This window comes from Sebastes umbrosus, chromosome 9 (assembly GCF_015220745.1).
Source record: "Sebastes umbrosus isolate fSebUmb1 chromosome 9, fSebUmb1.pri, whole genome shotgun sequence".
Lineage (NCBI taxonomy): Eukaryota > Metazoa > Chordata > Actinopteri > Perciformes > Sebastidae > Sebastes > Sebastes umbrosus.
The window spans coordinates 10,069,221-10,080,970 of NC_051277.1; the positions used below are offsets into that span (position 1 = coordinate 10,069,221).

The 11,750-nt window shown below is 38.5% G+C and overlaps 1 protein-coding gene across 1 annotated transcript in view; it reads left to right on the forward strand.

Moving 5' to 3' along the window:
• The window catches only part of rxfp1 (relaxin family peptide receptor 1), a 62,460-nt gene that overhangs the window by 1,199 nt on the left and 49,511 nt on the right, over window positions 1-11,750 (forward strand). Inside the window, exon 2 of the mRNA XM_037779244.1 lies at window positions 7,601-7,738. Coding sequence (XP_037635172.1) covers window positions 7,601-7,738 — 138 coding nt within the window. The remainder of the gene's footprint in view (window positions 1-7,600; window positions 7,739-11,750) is intronic.

The window sequence follows — 11,750 nt, forward strand, 5'->3', positions numbered from 1 at the left end:
ACGCTGGATTCAAACTGACAGCACTTCTTTGCCGGGTCAGAACCTCTTACCAAGAGCCTTTCGGGTCAAAATATTGCGTGTAGTCCATAGAGCATAGGAGTTTTAATCCAGTGTGTGTATTTGTCCTCATAAATCGAGCGTTGGCATTTGAGCTGTAACACTAAATTGTGCACAGCAATAAACTCCATAGCAAGATATGCTATGAAGAATATAGTTTCAAATCCTGAGCAAAGATAAAGCCACAATTAATTAGATTTATTTTGGAGCACTTGAACCTGATGTGTGATTTAATCTTAAAGGTATAATTTGCAGGAATTGTCAAGAAAGAAAACAATGCACAGACATAAATAATCTCTCTCTATGACCCACTAGAAGTGTGTGGTGGTGTCTGTTTCTGCAGAGATCCTGCCTGTATTTTCTCTTTTCTTCTTATTTTGCTTTGTTCGGGGCATTTCAGGGCATCAGCCAACCCCCTGTAACCTCCAGCCAATAACAGCATGTAGGGTGTGCAGCCAGTTCAGGTTCTTTGTCACACCCCTTGACGTCTGATTCTGAGACACAAGTCCCCCTTTTGCTCTGTCGGCTACAAAGCCGGCCGTATTTGATGGATGAGGACGGGTTGTGTGGTTTTTCTGTGCATGTGCTCCAGTGTTCCCCCGGCTCCTCTGTCTCTCCTCTGCTGAGTGCTGAGTGCTGCTATGTCAGTTTGAGTTTGACCGAGAGCAGCGCTGAGCCACAGCGGACAGAATGAAGCCTGCCCTTCGGCTGCAATCATTCAAAATCCGGCAACTCGGCACCTTCCTGCAGGGTTGTGCAGAGGGGTTTGGAGTTGTGGTCGTGTGTAACCGCCTGAAACAACTGATTCACTGCTTTGTCCTCACTGACGCCACTCCTTCTCTTCATTATCTTCATATCTTCATCCTTGACAATCACTACTCTCTCTCACTCTCTCCCTCACTCGTTTACCAATAGCAACCAACAACTGTTACATGTATACCTTTAAGTGATAATTGCTTTTTTTTAGTTTGACCAGTTTAGCCTTGTGCTTTATATTCATGATGCTGTAAGGCACTGTCAAGACAGGAATCTGTTGCATAAATGCATTCCAGCTACTCTAGAACCAGGCACCCAAGATCTGTGGAGAAAAACACAATTCATAACTGTCCGTCCCGTGTGCAGCCTTGTGAAAAAATTGACCTCCGCAGGCGGAAGCAACCAATTAAGATTTTATCTTTTATGTTGTCACAGATGATAGGCCACTCTTCAGAAGCTCACAGAGTTCTATGCCCTAAAGAGCTCTTGGACTCCGATTCACAGCCAGTCTGCTATCAGCCGCTGCTGAGCCTGTGGTTTTTGTGACCTGCTGGCTGTAGTCAGTCCTTAATCAGCTTCTGTTCAGCACACTCAGCGTGTTGAATCAGAGTCAGTCGGTGAGAGTGAGTCTGTCTGAGTGGCTGCACAGCTTAGCAAATTATTGTTTCCATTCATTTAGTGTGCGAATAGCAGCTGAGGAGGGATCCCCTCATGCAATAGATGTCATATGTACAGAGTAACCAACATGAAGAATATGGTGACTAGTGTCCACAAAGACATCCTAGTTTGAGTTTTTTATAAGATAGATTCTTATTTCATATTCCATGCAAGATGGATAACCAGTGGTGTAAAAATATTGAATATTTATGGACGATCTTCAGTGCAATGAAGGTCAAACTAAGTTCTCCCACGAGGGCAATGAAGTGTATTTGAAATGTTAGTTTTGTTTTGTCTTTCTATTATGCTTTTTTTAATTTTTTAATACAGATGAGTAAATATTTCCTCTTACACCTGAACACAACTTCAGCAGTTAGCTGGCCATCAGCTAACAGTGTGTTTGTGTGAAACTTTTAAGTGAAGATGCAAAGCATTTGGTTCAGTGTCTTTGTCGGCTTTAGTCAGCATAGAGCCAACAGTACAGGACCTGAAACATGAAGCCGGTGGCCCAACAGCCAAATGTCAGCTTGGTGTGTCAGGGCCCTTAAACAGAGCAAATATGCGGTTTAGCAGTTTGTTTGAAATATAAATGACACTTTTGCTGTCTCAGGTGGACTGAATATCTGGACCATACATGCAATTATGAGAATATTTGAACTGCAGCGCTACATATTAGGAACATATTGCGCTTTTAAATTATGTAATCTGTACTGCACCTGTTGTACATTTTCCATTTGTGATATTATTCGACTTGCAGTAAAGCAGAAACAGTTAAATGTCAACTGCTGCACAGTGATCCAAGACCTCCTTTTTTTCCTTTCTAATCTTATAGCTTTATGATCTGTCATGTCCCCCTTAACTCCAACAATGTGCAGTATCTGCTGGTTGAGAGTGGATGCCTTTGCATCAGTATTAGTGTTTGCACTTTCGTGCTGAAAATGTTATACTTTGATTGACAAGCTTTATTAGGGATGTAACAATGGGGACTTTCAGATCCACAGCTCTGGATATGATTCATATCACACTGTTGGACTGTCTTCATTATTTCTTGTATGTGCGCATATTTTTAATGACGAATATTTTTTTACCAAAGCTGTTGGTTTTTGCCACTTTTCTTCACTAATCATAAACACATCATCTGTTTCCTGCTTCTGTATTATGTGATCCCAGAGCTGTCATCTGCTGAGATGTAGTGAGATTTAGACTGAAATGATTTGGCTTGGTGATGCAGGCATCGTGCCTCCCACACATTAGAGGATGTCTGGTTTGAAAAATAATTCATATTTGCTTATAATGAACGCGTTCATACTCCAGGGAATGGTGATTTATTTGCCATTTTTCAGCAGACCTCTCAAATCATGCTTTCCATCTGGCTTGGAGACAGAGTTGCCATGGTGTGAATCATTACTGTCAGGTGGGAGCTTCACAGTTTAGTAGCAGTGGCAGCTCTTGACTGTAATAATCACCATTATAAACATGATGTCTAAGCCAATAATGGATCTTTTGTGCTTTAATTCAACATCATATCACTTTAGAAGTGTGCACTGCACATATGAACAACAAATAGTCTTAATAGAAAAATAAAAACATACAATCAGAATAGGCTTAGATGTAATATTTTACGGTTGGATCCTGAGTTTTGTGACAAATGGTAAAAGGTGTAACACATTTCATTTCTTAACTCTTACAGATATTTTTTTTTGCTTCAGTTAGTGATTTCCCAGAAAGACTTTCAACAAGAGTGGGTGTAAAATTCTAACATTTCGCTTTTGTTTTTTTAATGAGCAGAGTCGTAAACCTCTAGTGACGGACAAAACAAAGCATATTTATGAATATTCATTGTAAGAAAGAGAAGTTGTGTTTTTATGCCTCTGTGTTGGCGACGTCCGTGGAGGTGCATCCGAACCATTTGGAACAAACATCAACTTGAATACTTAAGAATGAATTGTTTAGATTTTGTTAGTCAAAGGTCACTGTGACCTCACAAAACACGTTTTTGGCCATAGCTCAAGAATTCATATGCTAATTATGACAGTTTCATACAAATGTCTAACGGGATAAAATAATAGAGTGATGACATTTTGGACAGACATGGATGTAAACTGCAACTTGACTGGTTGGTGGAGGTATACAACATATATTTTAATAATTATATTTTTTATTATTTGAAAATGTGTGTTATGTGACTTTAAGTTCATGAGAACAAAATGAGAATGAATGAGTTTGTTGTTAAACAACAAAAAATATTTTCTCAGGCATCGAAACTAGTACTTGTAAACTTTTGTTCCTTTTCCAGTAATTACAAATACATTATTGAAGTGTTTTTATTGCTTTGCTTTACTAGTTACTGTAGGTACAAAACACATTGAGTGTAGTGAGATATAAAGAGGTATTCTAACTTTGGGCTGTCAGTCAAGGATGAACGGCAGTCATGTCTTCATGAAAAATGTAACATGCTCAAGAAACACACCCGTAAATGTAGCTGCAGTGGCTGATGCCGATTTTGATATTTATAAATATGGATTAGCGACTTATAGCTGCTGTTTTCATTTTTTTATGCAAACTTGCCAAAATCAGAGTACACATACTTCACCTATACTTACAAGGTGCATGGAGAATGGAAAAAGTCTGAAGAGGTCAAAACTCCAGCAACACTTGTAGTATAAAGAACAACTTTATTGTGACACCAACGCGTTTCGGTTTGTGGCCCTCGTCAGGGTCGTCATGAAACACATGACTAAGTAGTTTTGTAGCCTAAACCTAATCAAGTCGATCTTTTCCTAAACCTACGTAGTTTTATTTTGAAAAGACGTGGACAGAAATTAACTTTAACATTTAACATTTTGGTCCATTAACGGGAGAAGTGCAACTAAGAGTATTAAGTTTGTACAGAATAGGCATTAACCTAAAATGTGACTATTTGATATGGTATATTTAAAAACACTTTAATTTAAAACCTTTTGATAAAGTGATACAGAAAGAGTGGGAAGAACAAGATACATAAAAATATACATTTTGAAAAATCATTAGAGTACCATTACTAAATAACAAAAGTGGGAGATATTAAAGAACAACTATAAAAACTCATTCATGCCCCCTGGAAATAAACTTTTGAAATAGAAAATCCAAAATGCTTTTCTCTTTTTCCTGAGAAAATTGACATTACCACCTCTTTTGCTGGACTTAATCACCTCTATTCCTATAAATAAAGATGAAATGTGGTGTTGCTTATCATTGAATCTTCTTGCAACACGTCGTTCCTCTTAATGGAGCTCCTATGTTTAGTGATAAGTTCTTTAAGGGAACGGGGTCACAAACCACAACGTGTCGGTCTTGCAATAAAGTTGTTTTGACCTCTTCAAGTTCAAACACTACCACCTACTTTAGGCTGGCAGTAGTTCAGTATTGCCCCAACTAATTGGTACAGCTTTCTTCTTTCTTTATTGTGATTTATTGTGCTTGGAGGCATGTCTGATCATGCTGAGGATTCATTATGTATTGCAGCTGAAGTTATTACTCTGTGCTGTTCACCAAATGGTGATTGTTTTGGATTAAATCAGTATGTGTGCTGCCAAGAGCAAGAAGCATTAGGCAATGTTATCATTTAGGTGATGAAAAGCATGGGGTTTTGATTGAAAAAATACTGATAACTGGAGACACAAGTAAACAGTGCAGGAAAGTTTTCTTGATTTAATGGGATCCTGAATTTTTTAAGAACGAGCTGTAATGCACGGAGGTCAAATGCAGACAGAAACAGGTCATACAGTCTCTCAGGGCTCGGCAGGATGATGAATTGCTTATCATCTTTGAATAAATGTTGCATAAAGAGCATTTATATTCATGTCGCAAATCACTGAGAGTCAAATTTAAAATTATTAAATCAGGTTCTGGTGTTTCACTATAGAGGGAAGACTTAATTAGAGACTCATAAACTAAAATGAGGTGGTATATACAAATTACCAATGTTAACAACTCAAAAATGTGTCATTGACCATCCAAGCATCCCAAGCTCTTTGTGGCCACTTCCTGATGCCTCTTCTTTATGTTTGAAAGGCCAAATGCATGTATGTGAAGTGATATCTTTAGTTTATTTCCCACAATCGTAATATGTACTCGTGTGGGCATTAAAGGTACTGCCCTCAAATGGTTCCAGTCATATCTGTCAATAGTTTTTCAGTACACATAGGCGAATACCTGGGGGGTTCCTCACGGCTCCATTTTGGGCTCTATACCCTTTTTTCAATGTATATGGTGCCCTTGGGGTCCATTTTTAAGAAACATAATGTTCTTTTTCATTTTGTTGTTGTTTTGCTGATGATGTACAAATCTATTTGCCTATTAAAAACAAATAATGAAGATTTATTGCAGCCTTTGTTGAACTGTTTAAATTATATCAGAACTTGGATTAATCTAAACTTCGTTAATCTTAATGAAAATAACACTGAGATCATTATGTTTGGACGACCTTACCTATTGAATAACTCTGTTGGTATTCTTGGCCTCTCACAATCAACCATTTGTTAAAAATCTTGGCGTGATTTTTGACAGCTTCATCAAATTTGAAAAACAAATTAGCTCATTTGTCAAAAACAAGGCCAAGTTTAAGGCCTATCTGTCTCCCAAAGATCTTAAGAGAGTTACCCATGCTTTTATTACCTCTTGGTTAGACTACTGTAATTATTTGTATGTGGATGTAGAACAGTCGTCTCTTCATCAGCTGCAGTAAGTGCAAAATGCAGCTGCTTGCCTTCTCACTGGAAAAAGAAAATATGATCACATATCACCAGTTTTGGGCTCTCCCTCCACTGGCTTCCTGTCAGTTTACGGATTGATTTTAAGATTTTATTACTTCGTTTTTAAGGTTTTAAATGGGCTGGCACCACCTTATCCAGCAGAACTATTGCATTTTCATACTCCAGTTAGAGCACTGAGGTCGACCAATTAGATGCTCCTGGATGTCCCCAGAACTAGACTCAAAAATAGAGGTGACCGAGCCTTTGCGGTGGCCGCCCCTAATCCCTGGAATAGACACCTTTTCAATATAAAACAGATCAGACTGCAGAATTAAATTAAATTAAATTGCTGCTGAACACCCACCTCTTCTCGCTGGCGTTTCATTAAGTTTATCTTCTGTTTGTGCTGCAACTCTTTTACTGCTATTATGTGCACAATAGGTTTATTTGTTTTTACTCTGTTCTTATTGTTGTTTGCTTTGTATTTATTTGTATTATGTTCATGTTCAGCACTTTGGTCAACTGTGGTTGACGTACTACATAAATAAAGTTTAACTTGACTCATATTGAACATAAAACTGTTTAAAAAGATGCAGAATACATTTTAAAAATCAGGGATGACGGCTTAAGGCACAGTTACCTTTATTTTTTAATTCCTAATTAAAGACCAAAGGTGAGATGCACATGGGAGAAGTTTGCTTTCAGAAATCTACTTAGGTTTAGGCAAAGAAACTTATATGTTTAGGAAAAGATCATGGTTTGGGTTAAGATAACCCTTTCTTGCAGAAAACCCTGAAGGCAAACTTCTCCCAAAGGGCAGAAAATGTGAGAAATGATAAATCAATAATTGAGCATGAAGACTGTTAGTGCCTCATAGATAATGAGGAGAATCATAAATTATATTCTGTTCTTAATTGGGTCCAGTTCAGATAGCTCTAATGGGCTTCTCAATGCCCTATCTCCTGTATTTTGAACCATGAAGCATGAATAAGGAATGTTAATAATCAGGACAGGGTGAAATGAGGGAAGGAATAATTTCCTCTTCCAGCTTTCTTGGCATCTGTTTTACATTCACCACATTTGTCAGTCTGTACTGTTTGTTCTGCATAATTTAGACTCTGAAGTAAAGTAAAAGTAGCCATACAAGACTGTTGATTGAGGAGACGTAGCAGTTCATCATGTACCGCAAAAAGAACAGCTCCCTCCCTGAAGCACTGATTGAGCTCTTTGACGGGGTTTTGGACAAATGGATAGAAACGTTTCCTTAATGAGATGCACAAACTCCACATGTTAACTAAAAATCTTTGACAAGGGCTCTCAGTGTGTCTCTGATAAAGACGAGTGGTAGAAATGTAACATTCATAATGATACTCTTGGATGTTCTGCTTTATTTGTAGCACTCAATGTCACGGAGGAGAAGGCGGCGTGCCCCCTTGGATATTTCCCCTGTGGCAACCTGACCGTGTGCCTCCCTCAGCTCCTGCACTGCAACGGCATCGATGACTGTGGAAATCAGGCGGATGAGGAGAACTGCGGTAATTGATTTTCTACTTGAACAAATGTTTGCGCTGCTGTTTGACCCCATGCTGCGATTTACCAGCTCTACAGTAAATAATAGACGATACACTGAAAATCAAAGTTTCCAGATGAACTCTTCTAATTCTAAACAGTAAGTTTACACAGAGTCCAATCCTATTTTGAGTAAGTAAATTACTATATATACAGTCACTTTATTATACAATAAATTGATTCTGGTCCTTCTCAATAGTGGTCATTGTTACCCAGCCAATGTAGACATTACAAACAAGAGTTAGTATGTAACTATGGCTTAATTAGAAAAGACCACATTTTTACGTAACCAAGGTAAGGTTTGGGGGAGATGAATGAGAATCAGGGAACAAGGATTAATGATGGAGGGAGGAAATGGGGTTCAGCACAAAGGGATGAGCAGATGGTTGAATAGAAACTGATAATACGTCAGGGAGTGAGACTCAGCGTGGGGGGCTTGTCTTGATGTGGCTTTGTGGCTGCATTGTCCCCCCTTCCCTTCCTGTTATGAGATTGTTGTGCTATTGTATTGACCATAGACTGTATATACGAAGTGGACGTAACTAAATCAAGTGAGAAGTAGGCTAATTTTCTCATAGACTTCTAGACAATTACACTTGTTTTTGCAACCAGAGTTTTGTTTTAAATTGTGAAGCATGCATGTTCAAAGTAAAACAAAGTTTCATGTTGCTCTTCAAGTTTAGCTCAATACCTCAAAATGTATTTATTCCAAACAAGGCAATCTGTCCCAACCGACACAAAAACATGCATTTGATAAACTACTAATGTACATATACAGAGTAATCCTAACAGTGGCCCTCTTCATACTGCATGTTCAATGATCAGTTTTTGAATATGCTAATTTGCTTCCATGTTGTGCCTCAGAGTTCTATGGGGGTCCAGTTTTGGCAACCCGTAACCACCCTGTACACGTAAAGCTTAGTACCGGACCGGACCCAACCTGTACCCATAACTAAATGGTGGCTGGCATAGGCAGTATAGATAAAACCAACATGCATCAGGGTACTGTGAGGGCACAACAGCCTGGTGAAATGAACAAATGATTATTTTTAAAAACATCACAATGCAGATTGCATGATTTCAATGGATTATGTTTACTTGTGGTTCCGCCTTATCAGTAACTCATTGCAACTCATTAGTTTCACTCATATCTCCAACATCCAGTGTATTTTTGCACAGCAGGCCCATTGTGACCTTCATTAGTTATGCCACAGCACCAAGATTGCACAGCAGATGTACTTTTCTACATGCTGGTGAGCTGTTCTAAAGCTGTTCAATTATATTGAGATGAATATAAAAGACTGCTATTTATGATTTTCTCTTCCATACATCACCCACAGCCCTTACCTATACCTAAAATAAAATGTGTTTTTTACCCATTACAAAAGACTTTTAGCCCAATTACCCAACCTGGTGAAGGTGACTATAGTGTAACTAGTATTCAGAATAGATACAGAATAAATGTATGAATTTATGCATGACTCAAAGGGACTTTGTGCCAATAATAACAGCGTTATTATTAACAAAATAAAAATTCACTTTCAATCCAAAGAGCACCAAATATGACAGGTAACACTTAAAAATGATGGTTTGTGAAAACTGGCTCATGCATGACTGATTTCCTGAATTCATCCTGAGGAGACGATAATCAATCATGACTCCTACGCTGAAACCGAGGCATCTTATAAAACAGCTGTCAAATTATAATACATGGCAGTTATGACTTCCGTCCGTTCCCCAGGCTTAATTTAGTCGTCCCGCAGGAAGGATTGTGATAAGTTGTCAGCTTTGTGTCCAGTAAGTGCTATTGGTTTATATGGTCCTGTTCTGTCTCCATTAGTACATTGCTGGCTAACACAGTGTTAAATGACAGAAATTTACACTATAATCAATGGTCCTTTTATTCCACTCAGAGATGTACCTACAGTACTGTAGCTTGGTGTTGACTGTCTGACTAAAACACAGCTCTTAACTTCAGTGGAAGACAAAGCTGCAGTGAAACTCCCAGAGAGGGACCAAAAGCTATCAATTCATGTAGTCCATTAATCATACCTTGAAGTATCTACAATCTGCGGCATGAATATTAACCGATGTCACGCTCTCCAATGTAGGACCTGGAGTGACAAGTGACAGAATTACACGGAATGGCAGCAATGTCCTTGTGGAAGAGAATTAATCAGTGAAATCAGGGTGCTGCAGCTCTATAGCAAAACAGTTGACACTGGCAATAACTGTGAATGACAGACTAAACCTTTATGAATACAACATGAAAAAATAGGCAATGTCCCCATATTTTGTGTATTTAAGTGATCTCTGACCTTGTGTTGACCTCTACTGTTGACTTAGATATTGCAACAAGATCCTCAGTATCTGCCCACCTCTCACACACCTGCATTCATATCTATATATTAACCATGGGGGGTAAAATTGCTTGTGTGTAATGTGAAAAGGGTCACTCTTACAGATACGATACAGATACTTACATACTTGCCAACGTTCAAAACCTTCGTTAAAAATAGGGATTTCACACCAAAGCAGGGGGAGTTTCAGAGACTTTGTTTCCTGCATTCTGGTGACTTTTAAAGGAGGAAAATAATAAAATAATAAGTACACTGCAACAGCATTGTTATGTTAAATGGACCTACTTTTAAAGAACAGGAAAGAAAATTGAATAATTCGCCCTTCTGGCGTGAATTTGTGTGAATCTCTGGCTTAAACTAATATTCATCAGTCTTAATTCGTTCATTCATTTTCTGCCCCTGCTTGAGTATTTCTTTCTCTTAGTACTTTTCATTTTTCTCTCCTTCTCTCACTCACTGAATGCCCTTTCAGACGCAATGTAACAATGGCACCACTGCGCTCTGAAACCCATTTTTTCCAATGGCTTGCACCACAGCATGATGACTTTCCACTGTGGCGAGCAAAGCCCAACTTTGTGCGCTGCATGCTGTGATGTGTGGCGAGTGCAGCTCAAACTGCATTGTGTCGCGAGCAGCTCTCTTCTGCTGGGAAACGACATTTGTTGTAGCTCTATTGTCGTCCGGGGGAAAACAGTAGGGCTTCTACACGATCTACAATGCCAGGAAGAGGTTGAGATAACGAAAAGGAAAAAAAATTGTGTGAAAATTTGCCATCAATTTGGAGAAATATGGGAGAATTGTGACCCCCCGAGGAAACTGGGATGATACTTATCACCTGAATCTGCTTCTCTCTTCAGTTGTAGGGAGCGTTTTAGCATCTTTCAGCTCATTGTTTTGCTTTTAATGGCTGCAACTTCAGCGTTTTGATTGACTCTCATGGCTCTCTCCAGCATCGTTTCCAGTAAAGGAGAGTTACTGTTGGATTTGTAGTCATCTGGAGGACATAAATATGACGTCAAGTGAATGCTAATGTTACTTCATATCTTTTAGATTTGTAAAAAAGCCACTGTTTGGTCATCATATTCAATTTACAAGTTGATAAAATGTGTTTTTGGCTTGTTGCGCTGCCCCAGTGGCCACAAAAAAAAGCAATTACTGCAGGTGTAATTGGCATAACCCCTAAAGTCACATTAGTGTAAAACACATCTACCTCTAACCTTTAAAAGGGAATTAACTGAAATATCCAGGAAACCGGTAATATATCACTGCATGAAATATGATTAATAATACTAATAGTACCCTTTTGGTTTGAGAATGAGGCTTTTACAGCATGTGCTTCTTCACTTCTGAAAACTTGAGTTATGCTTTTGCTATAATTTTATTCATTTCAATACTTACTTTTCATTCATTCATCAGCAGAAGTAAAGGTTAATATTATTAACAAATGTACCTTTAGCAACAAAGTTTTGAAAAAATGTTCTATTCTACTGTATGCTATACACATTGGCCTCTAACTCCAGACCTTCTGGATATTACTCTTGTCAGGAGGAAGACATTGCTCACCTCAGAGTTTTAGGGACACTGATAAAATGCTCTCGGGACAGTTCGACTGTCACTC